This window comes from Micromesistius poutassou (genome assembly GCF_964030765.1).
Source record: "Micromesistius poutassou genome assembly, chromosome: 12".
Lineage (NCBI taxonomy): Eukaryota > Metazoa > Chordata > Actinopteri > Gadiformes > Gadidae > Micromesistius > Micromesistius poutassou.
In genome coordinates, this window is record NC_140282.1 from 19,141,455 (window position 1) to 19,165,665 (window position 24,211).

The 24,211-nt window shown below is 41.5% G+C and overlaps 2 protein-coding genes across 4 annotated transcripts; both read right to left on the reverse strand.

Annotated features, from left to right (window-relative positions):
• Nucleotides 1–736: 736 nt before the first annotated feature.
• lin7c (lin-7 homolog C (C. elegans)) lies at nt 737–6,055 on the reverse strand. Its single transcript, XM_084476281.1, has 5 exons — nt 5,865–6,055; nt 5,128–5,246; nt 4,920–4,991; nt 4,618–4,827; nt 737–3,438 (listed from the first exon to the last, which is right to left on the reverse strand). The coding sequence occupies exons 1-5, from the start codon at nt 5,899–5,901 to the stop codon at nt 3,271–3,273; spliced, it is 606 nt and encodes a 201-aa protein (XP_084332407.1). The 5' UTR covers nt 5,902–6,055; the 3' UTR covers nt 737–3,270.
• A 4,011-nt stretch (nt 6,056–10,066) lies between these two features.
• On the reverse strand, nt 10,067–21,916 carry bdnf (brain-derived neurotrophic factor; the record flags this gene model as incomplete). 3 transcript variants are annotated; one of them, XM_084476669.1, is made up of 2 exons in its annotated part: nt 21,808–21,916; nt 10,067–10,930 (listed from the first exon to the last, which is right to left on the reverse strand). In XM_084476669.1, the coding sequence occupies exon 2, from the start codon at nt 10,907–10,909 to the stop codon at nt 10,067–10,069; it is 843 nt and encodes a 280-aa protein (XP_084332795.1). In that variant the 5' UTR covers nt 10,910–10,930; nt 21,808–21,916. The 3 variants fall into 3 exon arrangements, with proteins under 3 accessions (XP_084332795.1, XP_084332796.1, XP_084332794.1); XM_084476670.1 differs by lacking the exon at nt 21,808–21,916 and adding an exon at nt 19,318–19,383; XM_084476668.1 differs by lacking the exon at nt 21,808–21,916 and adding an exon at nt 15,502–15,553.
• Nucleotides 21,917–24,211: the final 2,295 nt, after the last annotated feature.

Below are 24,211 nucleotides of genomic sequence, written 5' to 3' on the forward strand. Positions count from 1 at the left end.
TTAACCTTTGAACCCAAGCCTCCTATGTTTGAGTGGGCTTTATGTTAGGCCCTCCACCACCTAGACTAGAGGGTCGTAACAGTTGATCTTCTTATATCTTGATCTATATCAAGGGCATATGTGCTGCTATTATAACATTAATTATAAGTATTCATGTGCACTATATATATGTTGTGTTTTAGGGTTGTAGCCATCTGAACACTAACCAAGTAAACAGCTACTCAACACTTCATACAAAACTGATTAAAACTAAAGAAAATGTATGAATATGACGACTAGATATTTTCAAACTTGTTACACACACCTAATACCATTAAAGATGTTACCTTTAATACTACTAAATATATGCTTAAATATCCTTAAACTGATATCAGAAGAAAGAATCTTAACCTCCCCCCCCCCTTAAAATGTATTCAGTACTATTCCTAAACTAGTCTCACGTAACTGTTTTATTTGTACTTTTCTGTAAACCAAAAAACGTCTGCACTGTACCGTTTCAATGTGTCAAGTGTCTCCCTTCCAGGGCTGAATAAAATAATATGTTCAACCATATTTATATAGAGCTGATAGGAATGCTCACTTCTTTCTAAGGATTTTATATTTCATTTCCTTTCGTATAGATACTTTTCCATCCCAATCTAAGCTTCTTTCATTCATGTCTTAATTGACTTTATTTGGATCTGTGCATCCCAACTGACACTGACTTGATATTTATAAAATAAACAAAACCTTAATAGTAATTTTAGTATTTTATTTTGTGAATTTTCCAACCTAATTGTTCTCCAAGTTACAATCTCAATATTATTATACAGTACATTCCAGTTTAATGTAACAGTATATCGGACAACATGAATTAAGCACCCAATACAGCCAAGATGATTGGGCAATGAGTTTTACATTCCAAATATTATCAAAACTTGTCAATTGCAATGTTTGGTCTTAATACTCGAAAGGGGGGAAAAGTTCATTTATAATGATATTTACGTTAATGGCTGATGTAGGGCAGTTAACCTTGTCAGAGTTCATGTAGCAATAAAATCTGAACAGTGAGGCTTCTGATATGCAACCCTGTAAATCAACAGCCACTAAAGAAAATGGTTATAGAAAACACTCTTAAAATATAAACTGCAATGACATTTCTAGCAAAAGTTAAGCCTGATCAGTATAATGGAACATTATTATGACCATATTTCACAAATAGTTAGCAGTTGAAACGTTTTTAAAGTAACAGGTATATAATAAAACTAGCTACACAACTTGTGCCATTAAAGATATAACCAATTCTACTTAAATGCCCAATTACCTATAGTACTAAGAAATTATATGAAATTCATAGTATTCTCAAATAAACAGATGTTGAAGCCAATTAGTTAAGATATCTGAAGTATTAATCAAAAAAGTGGTGTCAACAATTCATGCAGACCAAATCTTGGTCCTTGTTTGTTGAATGACAACACATCTACATATTATGACAAGCAAATTAAAAACGATAATTTCTTAAAAAAAGAAAAACGTTTATCTGTATACAAAGTAATTCCTTAGTCATGATGGGCCGGAAACCATTCTGGTATCCCCTGCAAATGATGCCTGATAAATTAAAAAAAGCAAGGTGGCAAAATAACTAACACTAACGACATTATAACATGGGAGTTGCTAGCTTCTTGGATTTGGTGTCAAACATTTGCATGTTAAAATTCAAGCAAATGCTTTTCATCCCTCCGTCAATAACTGACCCTGAGAGTGAGCAGTAAAGGGACATTTTGTTTAACTCAAGACACCTTAACAACATGATAAACAAAATAAAACCATATACCACAAATTCAGACTGGATTTTCAATAGCTCTGATTGACATGAAGAGCTACGTTGACTGGTCGTGCAGACTTTTGTTTTGAGGAAAATAGACATAACAGTAAGCTGGGAAGTACTAGTATCCGTTATTATGCAATCTGGTTAAATATGAGTAATGTCTTTATATTGGAAATTATTGCATCAGATTCTGAGTAAATCCAATATGTGTAACAGATGTAATCCTTACATAGATGTCATGGTTTCCACTGATGGTCCCAGATCCATAGGTCTATTTAAGTGTCAATAAAAGTGTCCCTTCACAAATGCAGTACATATATAGCTATAGCAATGTATAAAAAACCTTATTGATAGTGATATTATGAATAATAATTGTCATTATTCCATAATAAAATGATGTATAACTAGCTCAACACCACAAATAATTCTGTAGATGTATCATGCCTTTTCAGGGCCAATAACACCAAGAAGGAATGCCCAATTTTAGTTATACAAGCGGTGGCAAAAGGAAATTTATGAAACCGTGTGCAAATATCCCTCTTAACGTTCTTCTAAATGATGCAAGCAGTATTAACAAGCAGTATTTAGAGTTAAAAAACAACAACAATGCTAACTGTCGTGACAAAATGTATCAAGTGCTTGACAAGTAAATTACTACACATTCTATTTCCCAAGCCAAAGAAAAGAGATAGGTACCAAGTTAATCTCAGTAAGTAAATTGTGGCCAAAATAAATAGTGAGGAAACATTCCACATATATTATTTCTATTGGTGTGGTGGAGAAAAGCTGTTGCATTCATGCTCTGGTCCCAGTTTCACCCTTACCGATACAGCAACTAAACAAATAACATAAAAGGCTAAGCTTCACAAGTCTTTGAAGGACTAAAGAATTGCATAACACATAGAGGATGGAACATTGGAGGTGCATCTCTAACCGCTACATTAACCACTGCTAATTAACAATTTTAAGTGACTTGAAGGAAATTGAATATATATGTGCATAATTTTCTGATTTCATGTCGATGTTACCATCATCACTGTCTAAATAAAGTCATGATATTGCTTCCACTGAACAATTATGACAAGTAAAATTGAGACTGATCACAGTAAATAGGAGATATCAGTTGCCCTGAGACAATTTGGCGATGCTAAAAAAAAAAAAGCTTAAAAAACATTTTTTGGGATTTTGTAGTGGATCCAAATTACGTAATTACAAAAATAATGCTTAATCAGCCTAGTGTTCTTGAGTTGCATTGTCCAGCAAGAATACAATAGTAGAATTATTATTATTATTTTTTTCATAAAAAGCTACAGAAAAGGCGTAGTAGCACACTTTGTGATGACAAACTAGACGTGGGGTTCAGTGTTGTTTTGCTGGTAAGGGACGAGGATAGGGTGTGGTTAGGGGTGGCCCAAAGAGAGACTACACGGGAGGGTTTGGGTATGGAACCAGAGAGATGACCACTACTGGGCGTAGCTGTTCTGTTGCCGGCGCTTTGCCGACCTCATTTTCTCAAAGCGGGACTCCATCTCCTCCAGGACTTTGGGGGTGTACCTCACCACCAGCTTGACCGTTCCCTGCGCTGCCTTGAGAAGTTCCACTGCCTTCTCATGGTGCTCCCCCTCCACACTCTAGAAAAACAGAAGAAGAGCATGTTAATGTATAACAATTAGTTGCATGCAGTAAGTTTATACTAAACTTTTATTTAGTTTTACTCGTATAATTATTGACATGTTTTTACATCCATCAATTTGGTGGAAGGTCAAGAAATTGTGACAGACAGGCAGACAGATATATTGAGTTCTTAGAAATTGTAATTTAAGTCTTAATGGTAAGGAGTATTCTGCGTCATACCAAGATCATTAAAAGCTTAAACGGAAATCACACACACACACACACACACACACACACACACACACACACACACACACACACACACACACACACACACACACACACACACACACACACACACACACACACACACACACACACACACACACCTTATTGGCTTCATTCTCGAAAACAAACGATCAACATGATGGACAATTATGTTTATCCAATCATAATAATTGGGATTCATGTTGATAAATGTGTGGACAGAAGGGTGCTTGAGTATGATAATTAGTATTGATAATGATAACTATTTTGGTTAACATTTCCGAATAGCTCACGTTTTGTGACGGTAGCAAATAATGAGTAACAGTTCCAAGGTCATTATTGCATTGTGTGGGTATATCAAATAAATTAATAAACTGATGTGTATGGATTTGATGGTACAAACTCAGATAAATGAGCAGTAGTCGGTGCATTGCTATAATGAAGTAATATTTTATACCAGGTTGTCCGCATTTATATAGCCTGAATGATACAGCCCAGTAATAACGCACAGGGCAAAATATCTCTGATGCGCTTTTAGTAGTCCATCTTCGGAATAGTGTAGTTTCACCACGAGTCTTTTCCCAAGTCCCAAGCTTTCCTTGACCTCAACTTTTTTTTTTTTTTCCCCCATCGAGGCCTAGGAAAAGACATAGGTTGTAGCTTTTTTTGGACTATCCGACCAAAGCCCAGGCTTTCGCTACCGCTGACAAAAGGCACTTACACTCAGTCGTCAGACCTGAAGGCGTATAGCCATAACGTTTGACTGACGTTACCTGGTAACCCCAAACAGCCAGTAACCGGTTACTCTTACAAAAACATACATTTTGCCTTCAGAGGGCAATTTGAGTCCACATGTACACGTTAACCTACTTTCTGCATTTAAGTAAACTTTCGTCTGAACTCTCAGACGAACGACTAATCGAACGTACCACGCCGTTCACAGACAGCAGCTGATCGCCCCTCTTCAGACCACCGTGGCGGTCGGCGATACCACCCGGGATGATGCGGGAGATGTAGATGGGAGAGTTCTGCTCCTTCCCTCCCATTATGTTGAACCCCAGGCCTTCCTCCGTCTTTGGCAGCTCCACCACGCGGGGATGGGAGTGGCCTTCGCTTGCTGCAAAAGCGGCAACAGTAGCCTGCAGAGAGAGAGGGTCAGAACAAAGGGTTACCTGGAAGTCAACCACCCCGTTCTTGCTCAACTCTCCTCAGTTTATCCTTGCACACGTACCTTGGCTGTAGCATTGGCCCGGACTTCTGGACTACTGTTGATGTCCACCGTTTCGTACACATGCTCATACACCTGCGAAATGTAAAATGCAAAACGGCTGTAAATTGACAAAGCAATATTTCTATATGTATTCCACAGAGTTATAAGGTGGTTATGGGGTGGTGATTTCATTGAAAATCGTGCTATTATATAAACCAGTACAGCTTACTTCTCTAACAGCGTTACAGAACTCGCTCTGTAGAACCCTCTGCAGCGCCTGCAGCTTCTGCGGCGGCACCTCGCCGGTCCGCTGGAGCTTGTCCAGAAGTTCGATAGCTCTAGAAATGTCTTGACAAGAAGGGCACACAAAACCTGTACGTTTCAATATCACATAAGCAACATGAACATTATAATAGAAACACGTGTACTACTACTGCTGACCGAGTAACCAATAGTCTACATGGTAAATACATGAGACACGATACGTTAACTTTACATCGAAAAGCTGAAATGAGCTGAGCGGCAGCTTTCTGTTTTGGTTTGAAGTTGGTCGAACTGGTGACTCACGACTGAATCAAACATACAGCCGGCTCCCTACTTGATACTTTAAGTAGAGCTCGTCGGTATTTCAAGAAAGGAAAATACCGTGTACTTTTACCACGACATTGATTATACTGTTGAGGTTCAGTCGTCACCGCAACTACTGAAGAGAGAAGGAACAACAACAAAGCGCCTCCTTCCTCCTTCCTCCAAACTAACGCTGCTTATTAGCGTCCTGGCTGCGTAAACGAGATTGACACAACTGGCACGACTTTAGGACCAAAAAAACAGACGTAAATAATAATCTGCATTCGCCAGAGGATATATATATATATATATATATATATATATATATATAATCATAGAGACACAACGATATAAAATAAACACAAGTGTGAGCTAGCGTTAGCTCCCCGGCTACGCTACCTCTCTCCAGCCGCACCGGTTCCCCGAGTGATGCCATGTTCAGAACGAGGAGGGGTCCGGCTCCAGGTCAATTAGTGTTTAAATAATAATAATAGTATATGAAAAGTCGGGATGTATTTGCAAAAAAACCGAGACTCTAAATCTGATTAGCAGGTTAGCTTGTTTAGGGTCAAGCCAGGTCTGGGTCAAGCTAGCCGAAAAATGACATGACTTCCGCTGTCGACCTTCAAAGTAAACGCTACTTTGTAACACTACTTTATAACACTACTTTATAGCACTACTTTATAACACTACTTTACAACACTACTTTATAACACTACTTTATAACACTACTTTATAGCACTACTTTATAACACTACTTTATAGCACTACTTTATAACACTACTTTATAACACCACTTTATAACACCACTTTATAACACTACTTTATAACACCACTTTACAACACCACTTTATAACACTACTTTATAACACCACTTTACAACACTACTTTATAACACTACTTTTTTTGAATTATGTGAGAGATGGGGTTTGGAATGTATCTCAAATGCATTGTTATATTACACTTACACCAAAAGACAAGTGAATATATTTTCTTTGACTTAATATTATATGTATTCGAACACTAGTCTTGTTGTGCATTTAGAACTGTTGAGCGAAATATAAGTGCATGTTTTGCATTGATGACCATATAATATAATATGTACACATTCCATCTCATCACCTCAGTATTTATTAAAGATTATCAACCAGCTGTATGTCTCCTACGCCTGGGCAATAAAACAATAAATTATCGTATTGTGAGAGACTTGATCAATATCAATATAAAACATGTTCAATATATATCAATAAGAGAGTGGACCACCGAATCTAGCAGTTGGGTTTGTTATACAAACGCGGCTCCATACTTATTTACAATATGAGTGTTTTTCATCGTTGTATCGACATTGGAGTAGGCTAAATGAAGAACAGAGGAAGGTCATATTAGGTGTTAAACAGAAGTGTTTAAATCCAGCATGGTAATTCCTAGTCTTTTTAGGTCATTAAAATGATCAATAGATATAGATTAATATGATCAAGTTATATCGTGATATGTCTTTTAGCCATATCGCCCAGGCCTAGTCTCCATTATATTTATAATTATAATCTGACGAACATGCTTTTATTTTGAAAGGAACATGCATCGCTCATGCGTCGCTCTCGCTGCACGTTACCTACTTCTTCGACTAGCCCGAGCCCAGTAAACAACGCACTCTCTCCTGACGGGAGTGATTGCTGAAAGTTGGTTCATTAGTAAATCGTAGCACTCGCACACACACACACACACACACACACACACACACACACACGCACGCACGCACGCACGCACGCACACACACACACACACACACACACACACACACACACACACACACACACACACACACACACACACTTTTAGAAGTGACATCTGACATCTGATGATTTGGAACCTATATTAGTATTAGACTTAATATTAGACTATAATAGTTTAGTCGGGAAAGCGGATTTCTCTCAAATGAACAATAGCAACATCTAGTGGTTATTGATAAGCAATACAGCAAACCAATGGGCATAGTTAGGAATATTGATCAACAAATTCGAATATATATAACTGTGTGTTATCAATGTGCAAATATGGATAGATCAGAAGTGATACAAAGAACTTAATGTCAAGTGATCTTCTAAATAAATAACACTGGTTTAAGACCGGGTTGTCGTCCAGAGAGGACGACAACCTTACTTACTAATTGTTTATATTTTACTTTTATATTTTTCTTAATTGCAGTGTTCATTCTCAACACGGTAAGTAAGGATGTATTTCTTGTGCACAGATTTTGTGCAAACATGCAGTTGGCTGCATGGTAAAATGTGCATTGCCTGTGTAATATGTGCATGGGAGAATAATACTGGGGGAACTGGGGCTGTTGTCGGACTTTTCAGGGGCTGTGAACTTTCCAACTTACCTCGATTTGATATACATTATATATGACTTTATTTGGGTTCTCCTTTCAAGTCCTTGTAAAGGAAGACTTGAGCAACAGTTAAAATAACTTGCTTTAGCTCAATAAGCACATCCTAAACAAAGGAAAAACGTACTTCCTATAGTTAATACAATATTGCAATGCATTTATTTCTTATATTAAATAATTGTAGTGTGACATGTCAAATGTTTTTCTTTTATTGTAAATGCTCAGACATACCCATGTTACACTACAATTAGGCTACATAAACATTTACATTTTACTCATGACACAAAACAATTAATAAAATGTAAATGTTTATGTTTATATTCAAACGTAGTACTAGCCTACCCTACTTTAAAGGGTGGATTTTCACTTAAAAACATTCATCCTCGTAACTGCTAATGCATTCCATACTTTGGTGGCTGAAGGTAATAAACAAAATAAAGTGTCTTAACTTGATCCAGTTGTCCGTGTATGTGAGCCAACCTCAGCTCTTTCCCTAAAGTAATGGGATCGGCCATTTGAGATACGACAGGCTTATCATGTTTCTTACTGTTGGCATGGAAACTCAACACTGTCAGCTTAGATAATGAACGCTACCACAAACTGCTCTGAGAAGCCCCGCCTCCTCCGGAGCTTCTCAGAAACAAGGGAGGTGAACATCTTCTCTGTTTATGATGAAATATGTCTTCTTCCAACTTACCTTCAAGTGTCTGGAAACAAAAACACCAAACAGATGATAAATATAACTAACTAGATAACACATAGCTAAAACGTCCTGAAATTGGTGTTTGTTAAGATTATTTGATTAGTGATTATTTGTTAGTTAGGTGTGTAACCAACTTTAATCACGGCGTTTGCAAAAACCTGAATCAGGCAGCGGTCTAGTTATGGCTGAGATCGGCTCAGTGTCAGTTCATCTCCAATAAAAACTTCATGAGTTGGATTGGTGTCCATTACCTCTATGTATATGGTTTGTATCATTGCCCAGAAATTCAAATAAGTTAATGTTCTGTTAATGCTGCTGCGTCCATAGTGGAATAACCATACCTGAGCTGTTGAACAACTGTTTGTTTTAGTTTTATAAGTGGCTGTGATTATCTCATTATATTAAATATGTTTTAGAGCTTTTTTGTATACTACTAAATTAACCAGAACATGATACCTCCTCATTTCCACATGGCATTTAAGAAATTAATATTCCAGCACATCTTAATTACTTGATTGTACCGCGACCCATAACACACACCTAATTAATATGACTTTGTCTGTCTGTCTGTCTGCCTATCTGTCTGCTGTTCTGTCTGTCTGCGGGCTTGCCTGCCCTCCTGCCTGCTGTTAGTTTTTTCTGTCAGTCTGCCTGTAAGTCTGTCTGTCTGTTGGCCTGTCTGTGTTAATCTATATGAAAAAGCATTTTTTCAAACTTTATCAACATTGCTTTTCGTTTTCATTTGCCTATATTCATTTTTATTTCTTCAGATATTTCAGTTTAATATTGCAAACAACTTCACAACATACAAAATGAGTATTGTTATCCCAGAAACATGTCAATGAATAAATTATATATATATATATATATATATATATATATATATATATATATATATATATATATATATAGTCTCTTTTATATTCTTATATAATCTTATATATAGTACTCTGGTGGGGATAAAAAAATAGACAGCAAAGCTTTGACAACAGCACCTTGACATAGTATGTAACATTACCTTGTGAGGTTTAGGACAGTAAACAGATAAATTACTTGAGAGGAAAAACGTTTTTCTGCTGAGTATGTAAACCAAATGTTTTGGTCAGCATCATCTTAGTTTTTTTAGTGGAGGATTTCTCAATTCACAATTGAAGCAGCATGCAAGCTTTTGAAGATGGAACTGTCCCTCCTTCCTTGCCTGATTCTTCCTTCATTTTCTAATTCTTGGCAACGTAAACAAGTCACAATGTCTTGAGGAATGTGATATAGTAATTTGAACTGGGCGCAAATGACTGATCAGATTTTTTTTTAATTGTTTACAAGGTCATGAATATGTTCAATAAATAGACTGTAGTATCACTTTTACTGTATAAACGTCATCTTTTTTTACATGCAGTCCATAAAATTTTCATTTGACGGAATAATTTACCCTGTTATGTATATATACAAATAGATATTTTTTCTCTTTCATTTTTCAAACTCTTCAATAAAATCTATACATGTTATACACTATCTCCCTCTTTTAATGGTCAATGTACATACACATGAAGTGTCTATCCTTATAAACCGCCAGCCAATCTTCTTTTTGCTATCCATGGTAAGCGCTCGCACGTAGGACTGGGTTGTCCTGCACTGGGAGTTATAGTGCCGCTTGTCTATTCCTCTGCAGCCGTCCTTTGTGTACCCCATGGGGTTGCATTTGGTCTCGTAAAAGTATTGCTTCAGCTGGCCGTTGGGGACGGGGACCTTTTCCATGACGGTAACCGTCTGCCCAGACATGTCTATTGCCGTCTTTTTATCCACAGCTGTCACCCATTGGCTAATACTGTCACACACGCTGAGCTCGCCGCGCCTTGAGGGATCCGAGTGCCGCCGCACCCTCATGGACATGTTCGCCGCGTCCAGGTAGTTTTTGTATTCCTCCAGGAGAAAGAGCAAAGGCGGCTCCAAAGGCACTTGGTTGCTGATCATGACCCGCGACTCGTACAGATCGACATCCTTTGTCTCCGTGGCGACCAGGGACTCCAGGACGCCGCCGCCGCCGCCCCCCCCCAGGGCCGCCGGGCCCTTCTCGGCCCCCCCCTGTCCCAACTGGGCCGCCTCCTCTTCCACCTCCAGCAGCTCCTCTAGCACTTGCTCGAACGTGTCCGTGAGCGAGTGCAGGGCCCCGCGCTGGCCCGGCCCGCCGCCGCCGCCTCCGCTCTGCGGAGTCCCGTGGCCACGGGCCTCGGTCGCCGCGGTGCCCAGGAAGCCTTCTGTTCGGTGGGCCCGCATGCCTGGGGCATCTCTCAGGGGCGCGGCTCTTAAGCAACTGAAGTATGAAATAACCATAGTAAGGAACAGGATGGTCATCACTCTTCTAACCTGGTGGAACTGCAGAGACAATGGGAGGGAGGGAGGGGGGGGGGGGGGGGAGGAGAGAACAGAAGGACACTCGGGTTAGTCAAGACGCACTCTCTCCCCCCGGGGGGTTGTGTTATTTCAACGGACGAAAGTCATCAGGCAAAAGGAAAAGACTGCCTGTCTGTGGCAAGGTCGTCATCGTTTTTTTAGCAGACATACTGTACGTGACTTTTGATTTAGTTGCAGAAAAATACATTCCATTTCTGCCACACGTTAACCCACAATTGTTGACAAGGGACCTATAGTGGAGTGGACATTGGACATCTCACAAACAATTGCAATAATAACAACGGTCAGCAAATGCAGGTTGTTTCACCACATTCGACTTCCCTTCTGTGTAACCCACAGCTAGGATCCGGAAGTGGTCTGGATATTCATGAATGGGAAACTGCATTTACAGAGGAGGCGCGGCTGCCCTGGCATGAGAGCGATGAGAGTGGAGGGGAAGCAACTAATAGGATGAGATACGGGAAGTCTGAGAGATGCGTCATGCGCCTCACACTCTTAAGTACCTCAAGGCTCCAAAGCATCGCTCACACTGTTAGCCCGCAGTGCAAGGGGAACAATAGTCACATGACACGAGACCAGACTTAGCCAGACATAGACGTCTTTTAACACTGTAAACCAGGTTGGATGGATATGCATCTCTTACCTTGAGCCACACTGAGATTCCCTGTTTGTCACTGTATTGGTAAGCATCCCAGCAGAACACGACCAAGAGACATGAAGGCAATTATGATGAAAAGAAACCTAGTTCTCTGCTTCCTGAGAGGGGCATTTAAAAATAGCCAGAGAGAGGCTTGGACTGCACTGGGCATACTGTCCTTCTCCTGTCCCAACCGAGTACGGGAACAACATGGAACACTTCCCCTCTCCTTCCGAGAGGGATGGAGAGAAAGACCTGAACAGAAGGGAGGAGCAAACCCCTCCTCAAAAGCATTTGTTTCATTCTTAATTGGCGTCCTGGGCCGCCGCTGCAATTAACCAACACCACGGCGACCGGCATAGAGATATCTGGTCTATAAATAGACGTGCTGGGAGTCTCAGTCTCTATTCAGAATATCACATCCTTCTTCTTAATGAGCCTCACAGCCCCTGAGCTACGTGACGCGCTTCTCCGGAGTGTGAGAGCGTACGGCAGGAGGACATGGGGAGGGCTGGGTGTGCAGGAGGGGGGATGGGAGCATTTTCCCTCACTGACGAAAACAACACCAGTCTCTTAAAATAAACTAGGATTAACACACCAACCCTACACCTTTTTCTTTTTCCTTTTTTTTTACTAGGCTTTTATTCATGAAAGCCTATTTTCAAATCATTATGAAAATGAGATCGGAGCCACTGAGACGTTTGAGACGTTGCAGGGCGACCTGGTTGACGATGGGTTAAAAAGGTCAAAACACAGGAACCACGCTCAGGTTTTTTTTCATTTGAGCGGACCAGCGAAGGTTGCTTCGACACAAAAGACAAAACATTGAATTCCCGGAAAATCACGTGTTTTGCGGCGACCCTCGTCTCGTTCAGTCTATGATTCCATTACCCCCGCCGTCAAAAGCAAGGGGGTACCGTTACACGCTTATCGCGGTGAAGGGCGAGGTCTGATCATTGTTAGGTGTCACACCTAATGGTGGAGCTGCAGCAGCCAAAGTGCTGCACCTTCCCCGACAGACCACACGGGTGATATTGCAGTAGCCGGTAGGGGGGGGACGGCGGTGGAGGAGGAGGAGGAGGAGGAGGAGGAGGAGGAAGGGGAGAGAGAGCGGCCCGCGTCATTTCGCAGCATAACAACCAGTGATGACGTCTCTCGCAGGTCTCCACAGGGGAGGGACTGGAGGAGGGGGGAGGTTGTTGGGGGTAATGCCACTAATCAGTGTGCAATTGCTCGCCATTCCTCTGGGTATCCTCACACCGGGAATAACAAACCATTTCATTTCTATTTCTGTGATTTCCTGTTTCCATCAGGAGAATCAATATGGCTGATGCTCTCGATCAACATCCTGGTACTATGCAATATAGCCGGTGAATCATTGAACTGCTGCAGGACTTGCCCATAATGTGTTATAGTTCGGTCATTGAAACCATTCTTTTTTTTTTTTCATATTTCACACGTCATTAAGAAAAAGTCTGGCCAGGTTAGATTTCACAGTTAATTAAACAAACAAATTTACGGCTATAGATGTATATGATCAACAAGGAAAGATGAAAAACACAATCTTATTTAATAACTACAAGTAATGTATAACAACAAAATGCTGCTGAAAATTGTCCGTTTCTCGTGGTTTCACTTGTTCCCGCGTCACGTTTTGAGAGCACGCTGCTGCTGAAGAGCAGCACTAATATTTGCATATGAAATGGAAACACACCTTGAACCGGGGACAAAAGTATTGAAGCAGGTGAGGCTAGACAAAAGAACTTCACACCTCAAGATGGACACCTGTTAGATTGTTACAGTGAGGCTTTGTTTCCTGTGTTCTTTGTGTCATGTGGAGGTTATTGTGTTAAATCCCTCCACTGAAAGATGCTGGAAAGTCTTTCTTTTCCCTTTAAAGCATCAAAGGCCCGGTATTATTATTGGATACATGCCATTGTCTTTCACTTCTTTATAAGTGTCGACACGTTCGGTGTCTCTGTCTAGATTACTTGATATTAATTTCAACCCCTACTTGAATAAAAGAAAAAAAGTAACACTATTAAATGAGAACTTTTTAATAATGAGAACATTATTAAAATATATTCTCGAACATTATTGCTTGTTATTTCAAAGCCCTTCTTAGGTAAAAAGCCTTACAACATAGTGTTTTGTAGCACACCACATATTTGTTCCTCAATTCAAGGCAAAGGCAATTAGGCTTCATATGTAATGGATGACACATGTGGATGCTTGTTTTCTCTGAGAGCGCTGTTTCCAATTCGACACAAAACGCACATGAGTTAGAAGATGAGCATTTCAAAGCATTTCAATTATACCTAGCCTCAAGGCATGGTCCAGCTATTACAACATAAAACGTTTGACAGGAGGGGTCGAAATAATACTTAATTTTCTTCCCATAACTAAGGCTGACTCATCTTTGATAGCTTCTCGACATATCAGGCTACTCCGCTCAATCAGTGGGAATAGCTAGCTGTTTTACCTAACGTTATTATTAGTTGATTATTGATGTATAACTTTTATATATAGGCTAAATGTCTGTTTAGAGACTATGTTTCCTGAATAAGTAATGCTACTTGATACACAGAGATGTATTTTTTCCGTCTACAGCACAGGCCGTCGGGCACCTGAAGCAGTTTAATGGTAAGATTACCATAAACACTTAGATTTGACACAGGCACGCAAGAAATTACCACGCATGTGGAAATGTTCAGTTCCCACACATTGACGCTAGGTGGCGCCTGAGACCGTGGAATGTTAGGGACGAGAATATCAGCACCCTCCCTTTACATGCACACAAACACACACACACACACACACACACACACACACACACACACACACACACACACACACACACACACACACACACACACACACACACACACACACACACACACACACACACACACACACACCTATATAGCGGTGAAATAAGATAGATAGATTGATAGATCGATAGATAGATGGATAGGTGGATAGATGCATAGATGGATAGATTGATAGATAGATGGATATATAGATAGATAGATGGATAGATAGATAGATGGATAGATGGAAAGATAGTTTCTAGCCTACATTTGAACACATCACTCCACAATAGCCCCATAGCTGTAGGCCTACAGCAATAACAAGTCGCTCAGGAAGATATTCGTGATGAAGGCAGCCGTGTGCACTCAAAGTAAGAAAAGCTAAATGTTTTCGTAATCTACCTAGGTTTTTTTAGGGACATCTCATCGCCTGAACTATAACCTAACTATGGGTCGGCAAAAAAAACTGTCGCGTTGGTCTCAAGTTTCTTATAAAGTCTTAATGAGTTAATCACACTTTGTTTTTCCTCGTTCTTGTTTTTCTGCACAAAATATACTATGCACATACTTTATTTAGGTGTTGGTGGGCGAGGATAGATGAGCAAAGACTAGACTACATTCTGAGGATTGTTCCGAGCTCTTTGGACCGTCATACAGGTCCATCTTTCTCGTAGGGTTAGGTGAGCAAAACATTGCTAAAACGGGGCTACAGAATACACGATGTAAGGCCTAGTGGCTGACTTGGTTGCTTTTAATAAACACGTTGGATAGTTCAAATAGTTTACCTTTTTTCTGACGACATATCGAGTAGATCACTAAGTTCAGCACACGACAGCATTCCGCTGTATCACTACGCAGGACTACTTGAGCTCCCTTTCCTGGACTCTATTAGAAATCCAATCAACATAATAACCCCTTCTTTATTAATGAGCGAGAGGATTCGGTTACACGTATCCCTTGTCGAGCTGCACCACCGGGCCGTGCGTTAGAAGGATAAACCCCATCACGATCGGACTTTTACATCCGTCCAAACAATTTGAAAACAAGCGAAAGTGATGAAAACAAGCCCACAAGCGAACACGTACCTTTTTGTACTGCCCAGTCGTAAAGAGACTCACTCAACGAGACAGAGTCATCTGGGATGTGTCAAGACCTACTCCCCTGAGTTATAACTTAAAAGCAATATTTTCCCCCCACAGTCACCTCCGAGATGTATCTTTGGGTGGTGTGTCTTCTTCAGCTTTGGAGCAAATAGATTAAATTATTGATGGTGGAAATTGCATGGATGAGGAAATGGAGTCCCATGGCTGCGCGGCTTCTCTGCAGACGGTGCGGGGAGCAGAAGTTGTTGCATGCTGTGGAGCCGCGGCAGCGCTATGGACCGGGAGCGCGCTGCGAGTGACGATCCTTTACAACTACAGTAAGTTACTACACGGTGACGTCGCAACATGTGACTCCAGCCGCCGGCTGACTGGTTGCCACCAGAGCTCGAGATACAAGAGCCCCCCCGAGGTAGAAAACATTCATGGGAAGGTTCATTTGCATTTCTTTTAGTCATTTTCCTGCTCTAAGCTACGACCATTAACGCCATGGACTTAAGTCGAATAACCCCCCCCCCCCAGACAATACCCCCCCCCCCTCCCCACCCCCCACCCTCTTCCGTATTGGGTCATGTTTTAGACTTTGGCGCAACTGCGAAGTGCACCTCTTCATTATAGGCTATCAATGGACACCAAACTGTCTTATTTCCTTCTTTTTTTTTTTATTAAATTGAGCGCATAAGCTCAAAGGATAGGCCTATATTCCCACATAGTGTTGACTAGCCTATATGTTCATTCTTCTACGACGATATTTCTAAAAGAGATAGACCAAGCCCTATATATAAACGAATAAAGTTAAAACACGTTGAAACACTGTAGCCACCTAATAAAGCATTGCGATACAATGATAACAATTCACTACCATTTGTTATTAGTATATACAAATGTCCGCAACACAATGTTCTGCAATAGCCTACTGTTATTATCACTTATACCAGAATATTGACGTGTAGCATGCAACATCCCCCTACCAAAAACCTTAGGCTATACATATGCATACAAATTAGGATTATTTTTGGTCTTGGTGAATGATATATATAATACATTAGGCCTATATGTTCCTTCGTCAAACCATCATGTTAGATACATATATATGTATATTTATATAATGTATATTTATGTCACAGTTGCCATGGGATGAGTCACAGTGTACACTAGCCATTTTGAAAAAGTCCGCCTCTGACCGCACAAGTCCTCAATCAGGGGCCGGGCAGCTTATTGGCCCCGCGGCTTGGAGGTACTCCAATGTAAAGAGATGTATTATGATGGGGCTCCTCTCTGCACGAGCGGATGAGTCGGAGGGCTCTCGTTTGGCATGTAGCGGCAGTACGGGAGTGGATGCTGCAGCTCACACCTGCTCCATGAGTCACTCCCACCTCCAACACACCCGGGGATCATGCCAAGATGAATATAGCCTCCCCCAAGGCTCGCAGGAGGCGAGGGCAAACTCTGGATGACAAAGTATTGCATCAGCAATCACTCGGCGACATGACTCCAAAAAAAAGGAGGGGAGGGGGAGGGGGGGGGGGGATCGCACACTGCACAAGGGGGTTGTTCCAACAAAGTCATTCATAAATAAATCACCTGGCATCCCATTAGAAGAGCAAAAAAAACAACAACAACACAGCTTGTCTCTTATTTTTCTGCAAAGGCAGCGCATAGCTGAAGGTGGCTCTTCACGGAGCGCGGAGGGAGCCATAGGTTTCACGCATCAGAATCTGTAGACGGATGTCTTTGATACGCGGATGTGTGTAGAGAGCGTATGAGCAGACACATTTGAACTGGGGCAAAGGTCATGACTTCGATGCCAATTTATTCATGATAAAGCTCGTCTCTTTGTTAAACATTCTGGATGTTTGAACACCGAATATCTATATGGAAAACTGCAAGTTGCATCAATTAGGAACATATCGGGTCACGTCCATCGCCAAATAATAATAAATTGGTGCAGAATCGAGGACTTACATCACAATTTAGTAGCCTACTTTAATTACCAATCGCTCTCTAATGACAAGTCCACGCGGCCCAATGCTGACTGTGGAGGGTCATCCAGAAGGAGGTTTTAAACACATTAGGCTACTTTTGGAAAACCTGATTGCAATACAAAACCATTTCTGAGAATGGGTGACGCTTAACAGGGTTTCTGGGAAAGCACATACGAACACGTGACTAATCTTCAGCCTCAAAGCTAATTGTTGCTTGTGAAATAATTGGTGTAGGGTGGAAAGGCAAACACAATCTGCATCATTTCCGTTGTTATTAATTAGGCTATATTTCCCGAAATGGTTATGTTAATACTGCCACAAACTCATATGGATCCATGGATTTTAGTCACCATCTTCACTCGTGAAACACTGCCCCCCCTCTTTCTTGCATCCACCGGGATTTTTTTCCTATCCTTCTCGCTTCCTAATTACTTTTGTTGAACATCCCCACACGTTGCATGCGGTTGCAAGCGGTCTAAATAGACGTGAGCATTTTTTTTTTCTGCTATATGATAGCGTTGGTGTAAAAAGGTGCACGTGAAACTATCCTCGGGAGAATGCAAAACAAACCCCGAAAAAAAAAAAAAACCTAATATTTGAATAGACCTCTCGAATATCGTTCTGCATGAAACAGTGCATTCAGGCTTATGAAAAAAGATAAACACGCGCACCTATAGGCCTGCAGTTTAAACATATATATATATATATATATATATATATATATATCTATATATATATATATATATATAGATATATATATCTATATATATATATAGATAGATAGATATATATAATATAATAATAATAAAATATGTTGGCACCCTTCAACAACAACAACCGCATGGCGTAAATTGGATTTATTTAGGATATGTGATGTTTAGAAACACAAATCGGCCCGATATGTTTAATTGGGGTAATGTCAGGAGGTGTGCGGCACTCTGGTTAAATGTTTAATACGTAACACTTTGAACCCATGCCCCGCCGTGGCGTCACGCCAACACCTGGACGCGCGTTCCTCTGCGCTCCGTACGTGGAGGATGGTCTAACAATAGAACAGCTCGTTGTTTTCGGACGTCTTTCAAGAAACGATAATACTCATACGATTTAAATTAAAAAAAATGCATATATTAATCTCTGACGAACCGGTATCAGACAATAGCAGTAGCTGATGATAATGAACCTATATAGGCATATACATTACAGAATAGGCTATTTTCCATCATCTTTTTGACAAAATAATTTATTGTCGGGTTATTGGGACAGGTGATAAATCGCTTCTTATTTTGTGCGATGTAGGCCTACATCCACCAGAGCAGACTCACCTTTAGCAAATAATAATCTACAGTTAAATATAATAGCCTACATAGCGCAGCGTCTTTCTATTACATACAGAGAAAAATCAACAGGCCCACGTGTGCACCGACACTCACAAATCCACACCGAGTTGAAATCCCTTCATATATAACCCTGCATCAAAATAGATGTCGCCAGATGTCTAGTCCAAAATCCCAACCATTGGTCGAACAGAAAAAACGAGACATAGGGCTATAATATTTTCATGACACACACACACACACACACGCGCACACGCGCACACGCACACACGCACACGCGCACACGCGCACACACGCACACACGCACACACACACACACACACACACACACACACACACACACACACACACACACACACACACAAACAGGCCTACATTTGAATATAATCGCCCCTGGTCTATGAATCATCTGTAAAGAATGCAGCACCGATATTTCGTCAAGTGATGCCAAGCATTTCATCTTGTTCGGAATGAAACCTTACCATCAGATGTGGTATTGCCGCCCACCCTAACTCTGCAGCGCTAAGAGAGAGCGAGAGAGAGAGAGAGAGAGGCAGAGAGAGAGAGAGAGAGAGAGAGGGGGGCCGGCTGCATGGGAGACTCTTGGTAAGATAACACAGCCCCATTTATGGACCCATCCGATGACGTACATTGCAGAAAGTTCTATAAAAAAACCTTCATACATACAAAGTGTGTCGTGCCACCCCACAGAGCCCCCTCCTACCCCCGCCTCCGCGCTCCCCTCCCCCCACACGCCCACACCCACACCATCATCCCACGGCTCTCCGCCGTGTTCATGCTAAACTATACCGCTGCCCGCCTTAGAGACGGCGAAAAGAGAAGCTGATGCACAAAAAACTAGACGATTATTTGCAAATCAGCACGAGTAACGTCCCATCGATCCGCGCTCTGCTTTATTGATAAGGGCCAAACAAATGGGCTATAATAACAATTCAAACCAAATCATGGCTCGTTCGTTAAAATAAGATATTTTGTCGGATGACTGTTCATTCAAGGCTATTTATGGGCGATGTAATATTTTTTTATTTTAATCGGTCGATGGGCATTTTTAAATTCTGACTGGCTTAATTATGGCGTGACGTAGCTTCCACCCCAAAGAAGCGCACTATAACACCCGACGTCGCCTAATAAGCAATATGAGTTGTTTGATACATAGCAACAAATAAATCATACATCGTAACCAGTAAGAACAACACTCTCTCCACTGTATTTGATCCATATTGGACATTGACTGACATGATTGTGTGATTCCATTTGGATACAGAAGATTATATTTTTTTTATCCAGAAATAGCAGCGGAATGCTTTTGAAATGTAGGATATCCCTGGAAGCGTGTGGATGAACACAGCAGAGTGTGTACACGCTATTATAAGCCGATCAGGAGGGTCTGACCAGGAAAGGGAAAAACAGATCGGCTCCTCTTATTTGCGCAAGAAGCGGTCGTGGGGCAGCAGGAATATAAAAACTAGCAGAATCCCCCGGTAGGCTATCAACACAACCCAATGTGGATCCTATCTGCTACATACATGATTTTACAGTCCAGAGAAATCCCGGCTACTTCTTTAAACAAGTGCACATCAAGCCATCTTATCTCTCTCTCCATCTCTAGCCTTCACATCTGTCAATAGAAGCTGTTAGACCACGCCTATTTTTTGTTGTATTGTAATTCCATACCAAATAATATAATAATTTGCATATTGTTTGGAGTCCCACGGGATATCCCGACAATTAGTATTTGTCAAGATGATTACGAATTAATATGTGTTGAATTATTTGGTCGTTGCCTGGGCCGAGCGGAATGTGGAGTGTGGAGCTGCGGACAAAGGGGGTGGTGGAGTAGGTGAAGCCGGAGCTGGAGTAGGAGCACCTTATGAATGAAACCAAGGAGCGGTCGTAGTAAAACCATAAGTGATTTGATCGCGATGACGGAGATAACGACGCTATATTGCGATTTTGTCGGTGAAATCAAAGCCGAGTTATAGCCTATACAAATGGCTAAACAGTTCAAATGAAAGAGGATAGACAGATATATAGATATATACATAGATAGATGGATAGATGGATAGATGGATAGATAGATAGATAGATAGATAGCTGGGTAGATGGATAGATGGATGAAAGACAGAAAGATAGACACATAGATAGATTGAGCTATAGATAGATAGATTAATGGATGGAAAGGCATATGTAGATAGATATAAATATTTGGTAAATGCAGCAGCATTCGTATTATTCTTCGAGCAGAGCAGAAGGATGACTGCAGAGTAAGTTCCACATCGGGAGCATGATTAGGCACAACGCAACGATTACGCAAATGGTGTTGCAGCAGGTTAGGTGTTCCCAAAGTCCGGAAAGCGCTCGAAAAGCCTTTTCTCAACACCACCGTTCCATTTGTTTGGATGTTTCTGCCATAGTCCGAGCTATACACGGCATTTAAAAACCCACCACAATTTTAAATAATGTGATGCTAATGGTCTCCTTGACCAACCACACTCGAATCCATTAAATAACACTGAGATAACAATTTGCATTGCGTCCTCTATTCGGGCTATAAGATCACTCCAAGCGCATAGGCGCACATCCCCTATGTGCTGAATCCAACTTCATCTTCTAAACCCAAACCGTAAAAAGACGAAAGAAGCAAGAGTGAGATGGAAACAATAGATTGGACTCTTACCTTTTATAAGGGCAGATAACCACTACGTGGTTAGATCTCCACGACCAAGACTTGCATGTCCCAAAGTTAACGCGGTAGACTAGCGAGAACGGAGCGGGGGGGTAAGAGAACGGACGCCTTACAGTGGCTCCAACATTTCAACTTTCACATGCTCTATCACCGGGCGCAACACATCTTTAAAGCACAAGGTTTTTTTTGACTGGCAAGCGCTTTTTTTTTATCCTGTTATCCGTTTTCAGAACACAGGCCCCCCTCAGTGGGCTTATTGGCTTACCAAAAGTTGAAAAAAGAATCCCGGGTTTGGCAAGGGGTTGGCAAAAAGAGAGAGAGAGTTGGCGTCCACTCGGTGTTTTAGTCCATGCAAGAATCCGGTGCCTCTGTCCAACGTGCTGAAAGCATAACACAGCCAGGGTAACTATAGGGGCACAGATCTATAGTTTGGGATTGAGTGCCACTTGAAAGTGCTTTACTATCCTTCTTCCCCGCACCTTGTCACGTGAATTCCCCCCCTTGCCGTGCCTGTCCTGCTAATATTTGATTACATGTTGGTCGGACATCATTTCCTTTAGAATAGCCCTACACACCTTTTAACCAAGAGCCGGCAGACACACACACACAAAAAAAATCTCGCCTCGAAGGCTCCAATGGCATGCCAAAATGACACAGATCAAAGCAGACAACCGATTCAATACTGCCATGCTCTTAATACCATGTAAAGAGCACGGCGCACATGTTGCTTTTTTCCTGGACACAACATTCAGAAAACATACATGCATAAAACAGATCCCTGGTTGCCAATTGCTCAAGCCTGCATGGCATTACACCAGATCCACACTTTGCGCGACAGAGAGACAATGGAAGATTTTTCCCCCTCATTGCCTTACCTCTTTTCACTGTACCGGCATATCCTGCGCCGAGAAACGCCACACAATATTTTCTACACAAAGCTTTGTCAACATCAGCCTCATCAGACAGAGTCTGTTGTTCCCACTTTCTCACAAGTATCCAAACGAGTCCACCGCATCCAGCTATGCGTTGTGAGACCAAAACAGCAAGCACGACTGTATTTATTGGTACTGAGCCCTTCTAATGATGATGTTTCCATGTTACTTACCATTTTACCCCAATACGCTGTCCCGGAGATAGAAGTGTGTTAATATCCACTCACTCCCAACAGCTGCTGGTAGATAGTCTAGTTTGAAGTCATCCTAGGAGAACTTCAGCAGTGCTAGTAGATCGCCCACCACTTCGGTGACTTATGATTCTAATAACCCCTTTGCAATATCCTTCTTCTTCAAGCTTGGGTGGCTCTACAGTACGGACAACTATCAACAAGAGCCGTGTTTCAGAAAAGCTTGTATAGATATACGCAATACCTCAGCCCGGACAACGCCATTAGTGGTCGTGATTGAAATGAGCGAAGGCAATCGAAGTTTTTCCCCAGTGTTTGTTGGGCAAATCGCCAATGCAATGATTAAATCGAAATCACCTATTTTTTTTAATAACTGGCACCTACAACTTCTGAGGGAACACTCATATTTGAATCATGTGTGACCACTCACTCCCACCTCGACAAAAGGATATAGGCCTATAACGCATGATACGCACAACTTGTTTATTCCCACCCAAGATGGGGCAGAGCCAGGTGGATAGGTAACGTGCGGTCCCTGCGTATCTACGATCAAGTTCTGGAGAAACTTGTTGCTGCTTTCTAAACGCTCACACTTTGTTGTCGAAACAATGTTTCATACTCACATTGTATTAAAAAAAATCCTGTCCACTGCTTCTGTCTTCAATAATTGATCAAATAAATCAAAAGTTTAATCCACGTCTTCCAGTGGCGGAACTGACCGAAGACTGCGCTGCCGGTATAACGGTTAACTTGTAGGATCGGTGATTATTGCCTACTTTACAACTTCCAATATCGCAAGTTCAAAATGCGAAATGTGTTTTCGGTCAAATTCCATCGGTTGCACAGCGTAGGTCTACGCTAGGACATCTAGGCCTGATTGTTATGCAGTGACGAATCGCTATGCTTGCATGTGTGCCTGCAATGTACGGACGTTATGAGTAATAGTCCTAAGGGATATTTGGCCATAATTTTAGCTAGTAAACGAACTGTCTAATGACTTATAAACGACGCGATCATTGCAACGTGATAAAGGAACGTGGTAGCCTATACAGGAATTCGTGCAACGCTGGGCCGCTGGAAGGCCTACTTGAAATACACACTCAAGGTAAAACACTTTTGACCTTCACGGAAGTTTAAAACATCTATAGGATAATTGTGGAACTTAAACAGAAAACTTTCATTGTTGTATAATGGCGTCAATGGAAATAAAAAAAAAATGCACTGCATCCCCTGCCATCCCATGTCAGTTCACTTTACTTAAGACCTTGTTGGGTCAGGTAGGAGTTCCAGAGATGGAACGTTGCTTGTCAGTATCTCACCGCCACCATCCCAACCACCTCCGTCACCACCACAACCCCTACTACCATACTCACCAACTCCACCATCAGCATCACCACCATCTTCACCACCACCACCACCACCACCACCATGTCCATCTCTTCCACCACAACACCCACCGCCACCACTGACACCAGACCCTCCACCACCATCACCACCACTACCTCCACCAACGCCCTGGATATGACGGCATGGCGTTTGGCTCTCC